The sequence below is a fragment of the Cajanus cajan genome, chromosome 3 (assembly GCF_000230855.2).
Source record: "Cajanus cajan strain Asha chromosome 3, NIPB_CcT2T_4, whole genome shotgun sequence".
Lineage (NCBI taxonomy): Eukaryota > Viridiplantae > Streptophyta > Magnoliopsida > Fabales > Fabaceae > Cajanus > Cajanus cajan.
In genome coordinates this window covers 4563410-4582329 of record NC_138519.1, presented here as the reverse complement: position 1 = coordinate 4582329, position 18920 = coordinate 4563410, and the positions used below count along the sequence as shown (strand labels likewise).

The following is an 18920-nucleotide window of genomic DNA, read 5'->3' as shown; positions in this document are numbered from 1 at the left end:
GGCCATTCATCTAGTTTTTCCTTTGTTGGTGCAAATGCATACATTTGTTGGGATGGGACGCTATTGACAAAGCCGCATCACGGATAATATCATGCATGGTGAAACGGTCACTTGAAAAGCTATCAGACAACAAACTTAACTCTTTCAACTTCGCAACCAACACGTGTACTCTATCTATAGCTTCCCTCACTGTGTAAACTCCATGAAGTAAATCCAAACCAATGCAATATCTCACCAAGTCAGTAATTAATGCATCATGACCCATGCGAGCACAAAGTAAGAAAAAGTGTTGGAGTTCCTCATTTTCTAAAAGATCATAAGTTAGCTTTGTAGTAAACTCGAGCATTGTTGTCAAGTTTTGGCTTTCAAGCTTTCGATATGTATCCTCCCATATAGGAAGACTCTTATATTTTAATGCATTTGCAATTGTTACGATCATCATGGGCAACCCTTTACTTTTCTTGGCGATTTGAGCTGCTAACGCTTCAAATAGAGTATTTTCATCGTCTATTTCAGCCATATTCTTAAACATCATCTTTGCTTCCTCTTCCATCAATGCTTCTACACAAAAAGTTGGAATTTGTTTCCCATCCATCTGACTTAACAAAAGTTGTTTATTGTCGGAGATCATCAAAATTTTGCATCCTTTGTAACTTGTAAGAGAATCTTCTTTCTTCAACAAACTGGTAGCATCAAATTCCTCTATTTTCATCGCATAATTGTGGTAGGCCAAAGGGTTTTTCTTTTTGTGATTCATCTTGTTACGATCATTGTTATCAAATGGAATTCCCAACATACTGAAGTCCAGTTTGACTCCCATATTATCTAGAATTATAAGGGTTTTCTCCTTGGAGTTCTTTAATCTCTCCCTTAAGCGAGCTGCTTTTCCACTCTCGGATTTCTCTTCCAATTTCATCCCCAACCTGTCAGCAATTTGACCTTGAATAATTGGTATGTTGGGACAACTTGTAACGTTCACCATAATCACCTCAACAAAAATGTTGCCTTTTACTTTCTTAGCAACTTCTTTGATTAAACTTGTCTTACCGACACCACTCCACCCATAAACTCCAAGCACTCCAACATTTGAGTCTTCCAAGGCTTTCATAATATCACCCATTGTATGATTTCTCGATGCAAAACTTTCATACCTAATGTTATCAACATCAGCATTGGAAGGAGGTGGGCCCAAGTCCAACCATTTATTTGCGGTCTCCAGTAGTACATTAACCCTTCTTGTAATACGATTTACTATTCTGCTTAGACGATATCTTATTGCTGGTTTAGGAAGGTAACCATCGGAACACACGGCATACGGATGCTCTTCATCTTTCATGAAATCCTCATAGTCATAAATGACCCTATCTACCTCTTGTAACCATATAGTAACATCGCCAATATCTCTCTCATTTTCTTCTTCCGCTATAACTTTAAGTTGCACCCTGTTTTTCACTTCCAGCAGTTTGTTGACACCTTTGGCTAGTTTTTTAACTCTGATTTCGTAAGGCAACAGTTCATACAGTTGCGGCTTTAGATATTGCAACACCAACTTAAGAAATTGCAATACCAACTTTAGATATTGCACCACCTGCTCTAGATATGGCGACACCACCAACTGTAGATATGGCGACACCACCGACCATAGATATTGCAACACAGGCTTTAGACATTGTAACACCTTCAAAAGCAAATCAACAACATCCATGCTTCAATATTGATTTTTCTCCCGCCATCAACTACATCTTCACCTGTACATTAATACCAAGTAATCAAATATCAGAATGTTTAAACACATTTTTGTTTCCAATAATTTAATTCAATGTTGGTTTTAGTCTCTTCCAAGTTTAGTTTTTCATCTTTATGTTTATAAATGTTAGTTTTCGCCTCTTCTATCAAAAACACGCTAGAACACGTACAATCATTAAAAATAATATTTACAATGCCAGAGAAATCAAAATTTATATGAAATAAAGTTATAAGGACTATCAATAAAGTAAAATAACCAAAAGATTTTAGCACAAACCATTTGACACTTTGGCACACTTGTGCTCCTTAATCAAGGATCAAGTTCGATCCTCGACTTTAGCATGGAGTTGTGACCGGAGGTAACATTTTACCCATATAGAGGTTTTTTTTTTGATAACCATATAATTGGTAAAAAGTATCCGCCGCCGATTAATCTTCACCAAAGACAGTGAGTAAAGTGAATATTCCTCTTCCAACATAATTTATTCCATATTCAAGTCAGGATTCAAGCATAGACATCTTAGTTAAGGAACAAAATTCGTTACTACTTATGTCAACCAATAAAAATTTAGGTCTGTCAGACAACAGTGACCATCTCAGCCATTAGTGGACCAAGAACGATCCTCTACAGTCTCAGCTGAAGCCCCAAAGGGGCACATCAGACCCTTAATCATGCTCTGACGGTCATGGTTCATCAACTAGACGTAAGTCGTTAGAACTCAAGGATACAGAGGTATGAGCCTTTAGAACAGACCTGTTCAAGAAAGGTCGGCCTATACTAGCTAATCACGTGAAAAGGAATTATACCTCCTAATTAAAAAAATAAATAAATAAATAAATAAAATATGATAATACTGTAAGAACCAAAATTTTAGTTATATAATAATAAAGACAAAAATCAAATTATAGAGATAAAAAATAAAAATATAATAAAACCTTATTAGAAATTAAGGATTATTTTAGTACGCAACATCAATATATTTCTTAAGTATTTATCTATTTTACAAGACATCAACGCGGTTACAGTACGCAATCCACTAACACCACAGTTGCTTTTAGACAAACAATAAGTACTCATTTACTTTTATATTTTTCACATAACCTAAGTACACCTTAAAAGTTAATATATGGAGATATTGAGTTCTATTAGAGAAATTGATCTCTTTGGATAAATTTTTTTTCAAACATATAGAACTAATAATCAAACTCTTAGTGATATACTTGAAGATTAAGATTATTTATCAAACATGTCATGATATGCATGTTGGTCTCATTGGCACAACATCAACTCTAGGATATTGTTTTGTGCTAATATCCGAATCCATCGCGACTTTGATGAGAATATTCAATCTAACCGAGCATAGATATAATACCTGACTTATTAAATTGGATATGGGGATAAGAATGGATATATACTTACTCACCCTATATCTATACTTGTCCTCACTTTAAATTTTTAGAAACTTAATTTATTCTTTTTTATTATTTACTTGATTTATGTAATTCTTACTCTATTTTAAATTTATGGCAAATGAAGCTTAATGTAATCTTGTATTGCTACTCTATGTTGAAATTCATGTTTTTTTATATTATTTTGCAAAAAAATATTTAATTAATTTTTGACGAATGCTAGTATATCTAATACCCTACAAGAACAAAGATGGCAACACAAATTTCATACCGTAGGATATGAGAACAGAGATGGATATAGGGTATGAACACGGGAAGGGGGATGGAGATATTACAACTCTGACTTTATAGCAATGTCAATTCAATTAGATTAGAGCAAGGTACAATTCCATACAAGTCCAAAGTCAACCACTAACATCTTTGAAGATTTATCCTAAGTCCTAGTCAGTAGGAGCAAAGGAACTTAACTAGTTGTGTCATCCTCACTGGACATGTCAATTCATAATTAAGTTTTGAATTGAAAAAAAAAGATAAATACTTGTAGAATGATTAGCACGGATTATTGCAACTAATAATAGAAATTAATGGAAGAAATAAGTATTAATTATTCAAATTCAAACATCAAGTACAATACAAACATTAGTTGACACAAGTCGTTAGGTAGAAAATATTACGTTGGGAGGAAAATACCAACTTTGTGTGCACTAACAGTCCTTAATGAAAATTAGTAACTGTTTTTGACGATAAATACCCTATACCTAAACCTTGGTTAAAAAAAAACAAGTGTAACATTAATTATAACAGAAAAATTGCAAAGGTAGACAAATTTTGTTGAATTGGACAAGTACATAATGAAAAAAATAATGAAATAATCTAATTAATAAGTAATAATGATTATAAATATCAAAATATATTCCATGTGACTCTATATATATAAATGAAAATAGTTATCTTGCACGATAATGTTTTTAAAAAATTTTCCTTAACAAGATTTTTCTTAGACATTCTTCTCAATAAGAAAGTTTGCACAGAGTTAACTTTTTATCTATTTCCATTAGTATTGATCATATTTATTTTTAATTAAATTTTAATTTTTAAAATAAATTATCAAAACTAAAAATAATCTTATGTCACAATGTATATTATTTATCATAAATTTAAAATATAATTTATATATTTAAAAATATTTATTTATATGAATTTTAAATGTAATTAATATTTTAGTATGTAAAATGCAAATCATAATTAAAATTAAAATTCATAATAAATAAATATTTTTAATATAAATTATGTAACACAATCGTTTTTCCTATATGAAATTTATTTTTATTAACTGCTTTGTCTGATGTTGTTTGCTGGTTAGAGAAGGAACAGTGACGAGAGAATCCTAAAGTTATGAAGTCTTAAACTTAATAAAAGGATAAAGTTGGAAAAGAGGAGGATAAGGTTAATGTAGGGTAACGAAAAGTGAAATTTCATATTTCATTTTTAAATTTTAAGAGAGATAAGGGCTCTAGAAAATGAGAAGATTTTTTTCTCCTCCAAGACTTCCAAGAACCCCTGATTTTTTTCAAGCTAGAGATTCAAGTCTTGAGTGGCTAAAGGGTGATCTTTAGAGTTGCGATTCCAGTAGAAAAGTAGAGAAAAGCTAGTTTTTGGGAAAACTTTCCTTCCTCGATTACAGCTTTTAAGAAGTTAATCGTGGTAAGAGAAACTTGATTTTGAGTTCTTAACTTATGTATGATTAAAGATGATGTGATTTTAAGTTGCATTGATGTGAAAATGTTGAGGGAAAATGGGTTTGGGTCCTTCTTGAGAAAAAGGTTAATTTCAATTTTCTTGTTGTTGCATGCGGCTAAATTTGTGAGATTTGATGGTTTATTGTTGGGATTGAGGTGTAGGTTGAGAAAGGGAGTAGTTTGGGCCACTAAAAATCCTTGTTTCTGTAGGTCTTTTGGGCTTTCTCTCTTAGTGAAGGACAAAAAGGGAAAAGGATGAGTTTTCGCTAATGTTTTGTTTGGTGGAGTGGGAAGAATAGAAGGAATGAAAAAGAATAGTTGAGAATTGATTTGATAAAAAATAGATAGGAAATAAAGTGAAATAAAGTAAAATTTATAATTATTTGATAACATAGGATTGATGAAAAATAGAGTGAAATTGGTATTTAATATAAATAATATTTATATAAATCAAAAGGAATCAAATTCCACACTTTCTCTCATTTCTTAGGAGAGGTTTTTAAAATTAGGACCCACAAAAAGTTACCTATAATTCCCTTCAATTCTCTCTTACCAAACACATTATTTTTCAATTTTATCACATTTTTCTACACTTCTTTCGTCTTCTCTATTACACCCTCTTTACTAATCATACCATTAGTGAAATGTAATGAACACCAAGAATCTTGAGTGAGCAAACCATTGTTCACTAAGCCAAGTACGTGCATGGATTTTGAGACCCTTTGGCTTCACTTAGGAAAAACTAGTTGGCTAAGTGAATTTTAAACTGAATATGTTTGATAAATTAATACTTGACATGAGTGGTTGTGAGTTGGAATGTAAGTTGTGGATTGTCTAAGGTATACCAACCTTAGTACTAGAAGGATGTGTTGTTTTTAGAAAATAAACGGTGGGTAATTCCATTGACGACTTAGTCTATGCATATTAATATCGTAATAGACTCATCCAAATAATATTACACCCGACAACAATCAAGTTGATGTGAGTTGTTTGTTGATTGATGGTTATGAAAGTTGTAACCACATTGGGTAGAAGATGTTGCTAGTACACACAATATATATATATATATATATATATAGACAGAGAGAGAGGGGGGATCTACTTACTCCAACTAAGATTTGTTCTGTTCAATAACTCATTTTATATTAAATTTTAACAATTCAATCATTAAATTAAAAGTTCTTCATACATATATCAAGTTTTCAAATTTTTAAAAAAATTTGAAAACTATTTGATACTTCGTTTTATTAATTTAAATTGACAAATAATCATAAAAATATTTTATACGTTGATTTATATATATATATATATATATATATATATATATATACTGAAGTATCATAATTTTAAAATTTTTTAAAAATTATAAATTTAATCTATGCATTAAGAAATTTTAATTTAACAGTCGGATTATTAAAATTTGAAGTAAAATATTAGTTATTAAATAAAGAAAGTTCATTAATACTTACTCTTAGAGTAAGTGGATCCTTCATCTCATATATATATATATATATATATATATATATATATATATATATATATATATATATATATATAAGGGTTATAATAATACCGGTGTAACTTTTACTAAGTATTACACCCCTCAATAACTTTATATTAAATATGAATTTTGAAGATCCAACCGTTAAATTGAAAGTTCATATCTCTTAGATCATATATACAAAACTTTATATTAATCCAAGATGATTTGATACTTCATTTTTATAAAACAAAATTGACGTAATATATTCATTTCAAAATACACTAAAATATGAATACTTTGATTACCTTCAAGTTCAAGGTTATCAATAAGGTTATACGGCGGATGGCGGTAACGACCTTTAAGTGCCATATTGCCATGGCGGATGCCATGGCGGTCTATGGCGGACATCATGGCGGACAAAAAAAAAAAAATATATATATATATATATATATATATATATATATATATATATAATATGATGCAAAAGCAGAAAAATAACAAACACAGCCACATTAAGAAACATAAACATAAACAAAAACAGCCATCAAAACAAAGCAACAATGTTAAAAAATAGCAAAACACAATTGTCATTCCTAAAACTATTTTGTTTAATCCCCTTCACTCTTCATCCTCATCAATGTCTGCATAATTAATTTCTACATGATGATGTTTTTCATTCAAAAATCCTTCAGCTTCTTCTCCATCTGAATGTATGAAATTAGCATTTGGTTCCTCCTCCTCACTGCTAGAGCTAGAATCCTCTGATGTCTCAACTTCTTCAACCCTTTTCCCCTTATTCTTTGAAGCTAATCCTTTGGCTCTTTTAGAAGGATTAGTAGATGTTCCTACTTGCTCCTCCCCACTTGCTCCTCTCCTTTTGTGACGCCTAGTGTATTGTCTAGGCTCATCAAGTCCTGAAGCTTGATAAACTTGTCTCCAAGTAAGGTCATCATCTCCTTCATGAACCCTCTCATCTTCACCTTCTTCCTCATCCATCTCTCCAATTAGCCACTCATTGCAATCATCAATCCCATTGAGACTAATGGGATCGATTTCATCCTTAAGGTTATACCTTTGATGGAGTGCTTGATTATACTTGACAAATACCAAGTCATGTAGTCTTTTATGCTCGAGTCTATTCCTTCTCTTGGTATGAACCTAAAACAATTAAATAAATACTTATTACTTAAGGAATAATAAGCAAAACATTGATTATTAATTTTAAATTGGAATTAAGAAATTAATTACTTGCTCAAAGACGCTCCAATTACGTTCACAACCCGAAGCACTACATGTCAAGCTAAGGATCCTTATTGCAAGTTGTTGCAAATATGGAGTATCTGAACCATACATCCGCCACCATTGAGCTACAAATGCAAACAAAATATGTTAACACAAACACTTGAGCAAATGACTTTATGACTTAGAGAATAATAGTTCAAAAGTTGCAATGTTTTGTCTCTTACCCGGTGCAACTTCACCCCTCATTGCTATGGCAGTTGTGCACCCAAACATGCCACTCGCAGCTTTATAGTGAGCCAACTCCTTATGAACAGTCTTTTCCATCTCCAAATCTCCCAGCAATTTATTGATACAATCATACAAACCCCTAATAATCTCACCATTAAACTCCATCTGTGGGTTGGCATAAAAGAACTCTGGGTTCAAAAAGTGACCAGCAGCATGTAAAGGGCGATGAAGTTGAATATCCCATCTTTTATCAATGATTTCAAACACATCCTTGTATTTGCTTTCATCTTTAAAAGATTTCATAATGGTTTCCTTTGCCTTGTCCATTGCCTCATATATGTAGCCCATGGCTGGTTTTTTCTCACTATCCACCAGCCTAAGCACTTTTACAAGAGGAGCCATCACTTTTAGAATGAAAACTACATTCTTCCAGAAACTAGGCATCAAGACAGTTTTTGTGGCTTCCTTTCCCTTGGCCTCCTTTGCTAGCTTGTTTTGATTCCACTCTTCTGACACAAACATCTTTCGGAGATTAGTTTTCTCTTGATGAATCCTCTCCAAGGAAAGATAAGATGTAGCAAATCGAGTGATTGCATGCCTGACTAATTCCCTCCCCCCAGTAAAGAACCTCAACATGCTCAAAGTGCTTGAATGGCTATAAATGAAGCCAACAAGAGAGATAGCTCGCTGAATGGTCTTCTTTATATGGGGCAGCTTGCCAATGTCCTCTAACATCAAATCTATACAATGTGCAGCACAAGGAGTCCAATAAATTTTTTTTCTTTTCTCCTCTAGCAACCTACCAGCAAGAACATAATTACTTCCGTTGTCCGTTATAACTTGGACAACCTTTTCCTCTCCAATCTCCTCCACAATAGAATCCAGCAACTCAAATATCTTTTCACCGGTCTTTACATAATCAGATGCATCAACCGACCTTAAGAACATTGTCCCAGAAGAGGAGTTCACCAAAAAGTTGATTATGCTTCTTTGTTTCCTATCAGTCCAAGCATCTGACATTAAGGAACACCCAAAACTTGCCCATTGATCTTTTAGTGGCTTCATTAATTCATTAGTGAACTCCACTTCTTTTTGAAGGAGTGGTACTCTAATGTCATGATAGGAAGGAGCTTTCAAATGCTTCCCAAAATGCCCAATTTCACGAATCATATCTTGAAAACTTTCCAACTTTATCAAGTTGAAAGATATGCCAGCTTGGTACCAAAAGCGTGCTATATATTGGTAAACCCTTTCTACAGCTTTTTTATCACAAAGCTCTCTTATGCCCGCTTGCACCACCTTGTCTTTCCTATTTTTTGCAGCTGTAGATTGAGATTGAGTGTAAAGGTCCATAGGTCCTTTCCTAGTATCCTTCAATCTAAAATCACCAATTGGAGGTAATCGAGAATCAGAATCTCCAAATTCCATAAATCCTTCTTCACATTGTACCTCAATCTCTTGCATTGTCTTTTTGAATGCTTCATTTTGCCTCTGCTTCTTACCATCCATAGCTGCCCTTATCTCAACTTTAACAGCTTCAGGAGCCATCAAACAAGCTGTAACATTGCCCGCCTTTCCAATCAAATGTTGTTTCACCCTTGTGATACCTCCTTTCATGACCTTCCGGCAATAATTACAAAGAATCTCATTTGTATCATTCTCTCTAACCGGTGTACAATGCTTCCAAGCAACGTCACTCCTCTTAGAATTAATGGAACTAGAAGATGACATTGTCGGTGGCCGAGAGTTTGAATCTGCCTCTCCTGACATTGTCGGATAGTCGGATGCGGTGGCAGTTGTGATGGCAAAACTCAAAGGAGGGGGAAGAAAATCTTGTCGGAAAGTCACGGTGGTGCTGTCAGAGGTCACGGTGGCGTGCAGAGGTGACGGCGGAGGTGGTGGTGGCTCGCGGGGAGGCTAGGGTGGCGTGCGCGGAGGCAGCTGCGGTGGTGGCGGAGGTTATGGTGGTGGCGGAGGTTTGCGCGACAGTGATGCTAGCGGAGGTTACGTGATGGTGGCGGCTGCGTCGGAGGCTGCGACGATGGCGGCTGCGTCGGAGGCTGCGTCGGTGTCGGTGGCGGTTGCGTCGTCGGCGACGGTGGCAGATGCGGCGTGGAGTCGGAGCAGTTGCGTGGGGGGGGGGAGGTTTGCACGAAAGGGAAGTGATTTAGGGTTTCTAATGCCCTAAATCATCTGTTGGGTGCCCAACCCGGAAACAAACCCGGCCCAAAACGAAAAACAAAAAAAAAAAAGGCCCAATAACGGCGCCATGTCCGCCATGTCCGCCACGGACCGCCACGCCAGACCCGCCATAACGGCCGCCACGGGCCGCCATCTCCAAAATGGCGGAACCCCGCCATTTTCACCCTAATCCGCCATAACGGATTGCGGCCGCCGCCGCCACGCCGTTATGGCCCCGTTATGGCGCCGCCATAACGGTTATTTGATAACACTGTTCAAGTTGTTGTTCAATTTTAACAAAATTTGATATACACGTATAAAGTGATATGAACTTTCAATCTAACGGTTGGATTTACAAAATTCAGATTTAATATAAAGTTATTGAATGGTGTAATACTTGGTAAAAGTTACACCGGTGTAGTTATAACCCCCCTCATATATATTGTTAAATCTCAATTATACTTCTTTTTGGATGAGACTTATTGAACAATTCCACTCATCCTCTGAACCATTGCAATATAATTGTTCTCTTTTTGGTTCATTTTGTGTGCAGATATAACTAACCCAAATTTAGCTAACAATACCTTAATACACCTCATTTTTGTGCAGGTATTGAGCTAGAGACTTGAGGATTGAAAATCCATAGGATTGGAAATCTAAGAAGCTAAGGAGTAGAGAAGAGTGACTGCGCCGGGCGTAAAAGGAATTGTGCCGGGCGTGTCTTGAGGCAGAGAGAACTTGACCTTCCTGGAAGCCTCTGCGCCTTGCGCGAAGACTTATGCGCCGAGCGCGTAACCCTAATCTGACTCCCCAAGCTCGTATTTGAAGGTATTTTCGGGGGCTTTCTCTCCATTCACACATTGGGCGCGTTTTAGGAGCTGTGGAAGGGATTCTCGGAGCTTGGAGTCGTTCGTGTGTGGGTCTTTCCTTCGGTTCTTCATTCTCTCTTCCATCTCTATTTTTGCTTTACCCTCATTGTTTGAGTGGTTCTACCCATTTTTGTGGGGTTAGATGTAACCAACGAATTCTATTGTAATCCTTACGCTTTAATGATATATATATATGTTGTTTCATTCATTGTTGTGTATGTTTATATTCTTAATACTTGCTTTGGATTGATTCTCCTTACATGATATAGGTTTCATTGGGTATTGGAAACCTTTGAAACCAGCTCTGAAACAAATGTCTAGTGGGAAATGTATCTAGGAATGGAGTTTGGCCCATTAGTAGTCTTAAACCCTAGCCCGTAATGCGGGTGTAGATATTGGGTACTCAAGGGATTGATATTCAATATCCGCACCTAGGCTCTTACTCTAAGGGATTAGGTTTGAGTAAACTTATGGGTTGACTAAGCAATGTATGTAACAAGAGATTAAGGATTCATTAGTCTGACGTTTGGTGAAATCTGACCCCACAATCTCACAAAACCATAATACCATTTCTACCATTTTCCACCCACAACCAAATATTTTATAGTTTAACATTCTAGTAGTCATGCTCTTCAATTCACATACATGACAAACTACAAATTGGAATTATTCTTTAGTCACGAATAGTCAATAAATGCTTATTTTACCTACTAATCCCTGGGGATACGATAATTTTACTACTTGAACGGTCGGTATACTTGCCGTGTTTGAGACCATTGATAGAATTAAACTGATTTACAATTATAAAAAAAGTGATTTTAACGTAAATCTCAACATATATATATATATATATATATATATATATATATATATATATATATAAAATTGTATATGATTTTACACCATAAGCCTACCCTTAACCCATGTTTTAAGATGGTTATTGATCAAAGATGATTTCTTTGAAGTTGTGTGTAGAAAGACCAGCTATACGATGTTTACATGTTTGCTTGTTTATATACAGGGTTTTCTTTTTGGATTATTATTAGGGAGTGTTTAATACGTGAAATATTTTTACTTTTTTAAGAATCTTAAATAAAAAAAAATTGATTTTTTTATATTTGATAATTATTTAAAAATAATTCTAAGAATATAGTTTTCTAGGAACCATTTTTATCTTCCTTTCTCACAAAAAACTTTCATAAAGAGGGTGGAATCCAACTTTCTCGAGTGAGGGAAAAGGCTTTATCTATATATAAAAAAAATCATAGTATCCCTATTTAAAACATAAAATCTCTCTCATTGTATTTCTCTTTCTCTTTTTCTCTCTCTCTCTCACTCTCACTCCCCATCACCTCCTCTCTCCCTCTACCTCTCTCTCGGCTTCTATTTCTCTTTCTCCCTCTCTTTGTCATTGTCACTCCCACTCCCCCTCTCTCCCTCTATCTCTCTCCCCCTCCCATATCTCTATTTCTCTTTTCTTTCTTGTATCTCATTATTTTTTTATTTTATCAATTTTAAAAATATTATTGAAGTCTATTTTGTTTCTATAGTTTAATTATATTTGTTAACATTATTTATTTATTTATTTATTATTTGAATAAAATAAAATAATATATTTTTTATCCTTATTTATTATGCAACATTTTTTTTTGTTTATTTTTTTTGTTGAATTCTAAATTTAAATAATTTTAATCATAAGTTTTTAACTTTTTAAAATAGTTTAATGTCATATTTGTAATAAGATTAGAGTAAATAATATATCTAATGAAATTATTTTAATAAAAGATATTTTTGTAAAAAATATTTACATATCAAAGAATATACTATTGTAATCAAACATGAAAATCTTTAATTTCTGAAAATCTTCTATGAATATTCTCATAAACTTTTATAAGTAACCAAATGAATTTTAATTATTAACACGAATCATGATTTCCAGAATTTGTAGTTTCCAAGAATCACAATTTCTAGATATAAAAAAATTTCTCCCCTATCTAATGTTCTCTTAGTGTTTTATACACTGTCATACATGCGTTACTAATTAGGTTGTTAAAAATTATAATAAATAATTTATATTGTAGTACAAGAATATTAATAATTATTGATAAATTTTTAAAAAATATTAAAATTCAAATTAAACCTAAAATAATAAATATATGTATATATATACTGTAATACATGAGTATTTTTAATTATGGATAAATTAAAAAATATACTAAAATTTAATATAAATCAAAAACTAAAAAATAAATTAAAGAGATAAGAGTTGAGAGAGAAAAAATCCTAAAACATTATTGATAATTTATTTTCAATTATTCATATTTTTTAAAAACATATTAAAATTCAATATAAATTTAAAAATAAAAGAAAATTTTATTGTAATATAAGAGTATTTCTAATTATGGATAATTTTTTAAAAAAAAAATATTGAAATTCAATATAAGTCTAAAACTAAAAAATAAATTAAAAGAGATAAGAGATTGAGAAATAAAAGATAAATCCTAAAAACGTTCTTATCAAAAAAAAATCTAAAAAACTCTTATTAAAAAATAGTCGGTTAAAACATTCTTGTACAAGAGAAATGTTTGAATTTATATATAAAAAAGAAAATATAGTTTATATATTTAAATATAATATTCATTTATATGATTTTAATTTTAGTTATATATACTAACATTTAGTATGTGTAATATACATGTGAAAATATTAATTTAGAAAATTAAAATCAAATTTAGTCTCATTTGCATGATTTAAATATTATATTTTTTAAAATGGTGTATGACAAGCTTTTAATTATATATTATAAATCAGTTTTATATTTACTAAATAGTTTTTTTGGTACTTACATTTACTAAATATTGAATTCAAGTTTATTTAAAAATATATATAAATTTGGATATAGAATCTTTATTACTTTATGATTGATTAAAAAGGAACTAAATGAAACTCATGAGCACAAGCAGCTAAATGAAGGACATAGATAGAGAAAATACATTACCATTTAGATCAGATCATAATGGCCACATATTTAAAAATAACTTGGACAAAGGTTATTTTACTTCGGTTGACGAGCAGACCTGTCATGTAAAATGTGTCGATCAAGATCTCATTTAATCATTATATAAACATTCATATTATGTATAATACATGATGTTTCAATATATATATATGGTCTCATGATAAAAAAAATTTGTTATATTTGAAGAAAAAAAAATGTCATCCAGGAACCAAGTGGATATTTAATTTCAAATAATATATATATATATAGCAGTAATAAAATTAGCTTCTTGTATAAATTTTTGTTCGTGAACTTTCAAAATTAATGAATTAAAAAATTTTCTCTCTGAAAATTTTACTATCAACAAAGTCCTAGACTTCTAGTAAAGGAACGGCGCTTGAATTCTAGGAAGCAAACGTTTCAGTTAATAGATAAATGAGTACTGTGTCTAGTAAGTTTCTTTTAGAGATGCAAATGAACAAAATGATTAGTATAGCAACAAACCTCAAATTCAAATAAGGATCAAGTTATCATTAGTGCTTACCCCACTATGAAGGCAACAAAAACAACCAGCTTAGCAGAATGCAAAAGAAAAAAAAGCTTAGAAGAAAACAGTGAAAAGGAAAAGGCTACAGAATCCTTCCTCGCTTCAAAACGTTGAGACCATTTTGAAAATGAAGTTGCAAAAACTAATATTGACACATTGGCATTTGTAGCATATTTCCTGAGTTTAGAGGAATAGGAAGTTATAATCATGGTTTGCTTTCAAGATATACCAAATACAGGGTCTTATCTACTTCATTAATTAATTGCCCCTGTTGATGTTTCACGCTGTACAGCCCAGTAGCATCCACCAAATTCGACAGATTCTACTTTTTTAAGCATTCTTATGGTTGTTGTACATTTGCTTATCTCATTGGAATACTAAAAAATTAAATATGATGTAGCAGTGAAAAGGAGTTTTGGCGTATAATAAACCATGTTGCCCTTACTTAAAACATTAGCTCTTATCCAGAATTGGCTTTTCAATTATTTCTTTACATGACTAAATCAAACGACTTTTGAAGTCTTCTTAGAAAATTGTTAGATGAGACCGTAAACCCCGTGAAGAGAAATAAAAAATACAAAAATTCACATCTCACTCTTGCGAGAGAAATGAAGAGAGAAAGACACATGTTTAAATAAAACTACAGTTTCTTACAACTAAACATGACGGGTTCTTCATTAATAAAAATAAATAAATAAGAAAATATGCATATATGTAGTTGCTTGCAACGAATTAAATTACTGGATTTTCATGGAGATCTATCGTATGCTAATCAGTTATCGGCGAGGCCACCTATATAATTGATTAATTATTACTTCTATTTCATTATGTAGTTCACCAAACCCGAAAGACCTCGATCCAGAATAACGTCACCAACTAATAATGTTGTGGGTGCCACAACTAAGAAGACTTTGGCAACCCTTTTTACAGAGTATCTCAGAAGCTGGCAGCTGCAAGCTGATCTGTGTTTTCAATGTTATCCACATGTTGTGGGAGACTCAGAGGAGCAACTGAGGGGGGAAAAAGCAGAAGAAATTTTTTTTTCTATGATTGCTTGGTCAAGTGGAAATTAATATAGTACATTGAGCTTCAGGGGAGGCCAGAAACAACAGAGATGACAAAATTGTCTTCTGGGTTGAGGCATAATTGTGTGTAGTAAAAGTGACATATCCTATATGTTAGGGTAATTATAGCTATTTCCCTAATGAAATCGACCTTCAACGTCACAAATTCTTACTATGGTTTTTCCCTTAAGGCTTCGAATGTTGACACGCATTGATATCACATCGAATAGAAAAGATCGCCAACAATTAAAATCACCTAATGTTATGAACCATCAAGGTGAGAGGTTGAAGTAATATAGGCAAGTTCATAAGTTCCAATCTTGTCTCATCATTGTAATTTTTATAGATTAAAAAAAAAAATCGTCTATTGTTATAGATGATAACTAATATATATCCACAATATTATACCTTACATCCTAGAATGGCATCTAAAGCGAACTTCAATTGGACGAGTTTAATATCAGTGCAGTGAAACAGAACATGCAGATTCCTGAATGAAAAAAAATCAATAATAATCGGAAAACGGAGTGAAAATCCCTGTACAACGAAAGGAAAATCGTACCTCGGGTTCCAATGAAATTCAAAGCGAGAGGTGCAGCACGACAGATGAACGAGGCGAAAACCCAAAGATGGCACTAAGGAGAGATTCATGTTCCCATTTGGAGTTTGGAGCGAGCAGATGAAACCCTAGCGCCATCGAAATGAATGAAGGATTAAAGAAAATAGCATCTCTCAAGTAACGAACAATGCATATGAAGAAAATAAATGAGCAAAAATAGAGAAATAGAAAAAACGAGGGGAAATGTGTGAACTAAGAACCAACAATGAGAAACTTTCAAGAAAGAGAGGGAAGGGAATCGAAGAACGGTGCGGAGTAAGTAACGGAGGAAACCCAACACTCCAAGAGTGAGTGAATGGAGAGGCAGGGCACCAGGGAGGAATATAATTTTCAAAAAGTGAGTCATGCGGAGGAGAAGCGGTGCAACTCGCGGTACATGTATAAATTAATCTCCATGTTTTTATTAAATCGATTCAGACAATATTTCAACAAATATTAATATTTTAGTTTCTATATTTTGTAGAATAAATATTTATTTTATATAATTAAAATTTATAATAAATTATATAAGGAAATAAATATTATATTTGATATATTTAAGATTTATATATATTATATTTAAAATGCATATAAATATAATTTTTAATATATATATATATATATTATTTTATATTTAAGATAAATAATTTATATTGTAGTGTAAAATTATTTTACTTATTAATAATTTATTTTAAAATTATTAAAATTTAATTCATAAATAAATATAAAATTAAATTAAATAAGAACTTGAGAAAGTTTCTAAAAAAAATTTGAATAATAATCTCTAAAAATATTTTCGTGTAAAATAATTATTCATGTAAGGATTGACAGTTAAATTCTTATCAATGTTAATAAAGTAATAATTACATATAAAATAAAATAAAATATCATTTTATAAATTTTTAACATTTAAATTATATGTAAAAGTCTAGATAAAATGTATAAATTTATATTTTAGCAAAATATTAAAATGCATATTAATAATAACATATTTACGTTTAAAGCGAAAAAAGGTGAAATTAATATAATATAAAATTTTAAAATATCAAGATAAAAAAAATTATAAATTAAGATAAATAAAAAAATTATATTTTTGTAAGAAAATTATTGAAAATAATTGATAAACTAATTTATGTTAATCTGTAATTTTTATTAAATATCATTTTATTTTCATCATAAAATATTTTAAATAATTTTTTGAAAAAAAGGACATATTAGTTTTCTATAATGGTTTTGGATCAATTTTTACCAATTTTGAATCAGTTTAATCAGAATTTGAATGGTATATATCAATTCTAAAATACATCTTTGAGTAATCGGATCAAACTTCAAATTTATTCCAAGTTAAACTAGTCAAATCAATTAGTCCGATTCAATTTTTAAAAATTATAATTAATTTTATATTAATATATGAATGAAATGATTTTGTTTGCAATCATTTTTCATCTCTATCTTTTTTTAAAAATATTTTATCCTTAAATCTTTAAATAATAAAATAAAAGTGATAATTATGTATATTTCTTGTCCACTCTTTTTTTAGTACCGTTTTCCTTTTATTATACAAAAAGATTTTATTATTAAAAATTATTTTTATTCACACAACTCACATAAGTTAACTATTTATAATCACTCAAAGTCTCAGACTACCACTTATTGATTATCCATTATTACTTAGCTTTGATTATTTTTATTTTATTTTATTTTTTAAATAAAAAACATAGGAACATGATAAAATTAAGAACATATGTGTATATATCACAAGATTTCACATGTCATGAATCAAATGAGATGTATGATTGATTATATCATAAACGGTGAACTTATTATATATAGACAAAATAAAATTAAGAATATATTTGTGTCATTATATATCATTCAAAATAAAATCTTTTACAGTTGGATCTTGTCTTTGTCATCTTCTATGTAAAAATTTAACTTTCCACTAGTAACCGTTGATTGCAAAGAATCTTTCACTTGTTTAAATCATCACTATATCAAATGTAAGGTGTTTCAACAATAGAAAACAATTTTAAAGGTGAAAAGTGATTAAAAATTGTTAATTTGATTAAGTGTTTCATAAATCATGATAAAGTTCCTAACAAAAGAATCATCATCAATAATGTATTCCAACTACACTCATCACAAGTTACCCATTTTTTTAGTGTTCTTAGTAGCACATACATTCTTCAATACAAGATTTTACGTGTGAATGACACAAGAAGTCCAAAAAAAATTAAAGAAACAAACTTTCAACAACCATTCTAACACCTTTACATAGAAGAGCATTATCTATAATGATTTGAACCATATTTTCTTCTTACTTTTCAATAACTTAAGTCATCGTGTAATGTTTGTTTTTAATTTTATCATTAGCATTAATAGCTGTAAAAATATGGACCACCATCATTTATTGTCATAAAGATAATTAAAAGTCCTTACTGATATTTGCCATCATCAAAATTATGCTAACACCTTTTGTCTTTCAAGTTGATTTAATTGGTTTAAGCAACATCTCATCATGTGTCTTCTCTCATTGTAAGAAATTTATTCATTAAGAATTGTTCCAAGAGGAAGAAAATTAAGATTATGATTTGTAATAAACAAATAAAAATTTACATAATAAAGATTTCTTGCAAGTTGAAAGGCAATTCAAAAAAATAGAACATTCTAGCGATAAGACCTTTAAGATGGTATTTATTTTCTAAACTAAAATACTCTTTAAAGAGTACCATCACTTTTTCTCATTTTTTAAAAATGAGTTCTTATGTATCTTTTAATGATTAATGAAACATGTTTAAGTTTATTGAGACATACT

General features: G+C 31.3%; 2 protein-coding genes and 1 long non-coding RNA gene across 4 annotated transcripts; 1 reads left to right on the top strand and 2 right to left on the bottom strand.

Moving 5' to 3' along the window:
* Positions 1–2: 2 nt before the first annotated feature.
* LOC145955467 (putative disease resistance protein At5g05400) lies at positions 3–15250 on the bottom strand. Of its 2 annotated transcripts, XM_083070249.1 has the most exons (3): positions 14441–15250; positions 13897–13975; positions 3–1748 (listed from the first exon to the last, which is right to left on the bottom strand). In XM_083070249.1, the coding sequence occupies exon 3, from the start codon at positions 1703–1705 to the stop codon at positions 11–13; it is 1695 nt and encodes a 564-aa protein (XP_082926375.1). In that variant the 5' UTR covers positions 1706–1748; positions 13897–13975; positions 14441–15250; the 3' UTR covers positions 3–10. The 2 variants fall into 2 exon arrangements, with proteins under 2 accessions (XP_082926375.1, XP_082926376.1); XM_083070250.1 differs by lacking the exons at positions 13897–13975; positions 14441–15250 and adding an exon at positions 2024–2474.
* Positions 3151–11102, top strand: LOC145955468 (uncharacterized). The gene is made up of 2 exons (XR_014432086.1): positions 3151–4860; positions 10639–11102. It is a non-coding gene; the product is annotated as an uncharacterized LOC145955468 (long non-coding RNA).
* Positions 6923–10644, bottom strand: LOC145955466 (uncharacterized). The gene is made up of 3 exons (XM_083070248.1): positions 7845–10644; positions 7627–7745; positions 6923–7536 (listed from the first exon to the last, which is right to left on the bottom strand). The coding sequence occupies exons 1-3, from the start codon at positions 9616–9618 to the stop codon at positions 6997–6999; spliced, it is 2433 nt and encodes an 810-aa protein (XP_082926374.1). The 5' UTR covers positions 9619–10644; the 3' UTR covers positions 6923–6996.
* Positions 15251–18920: the final 3670 nt, after the last annotated feature.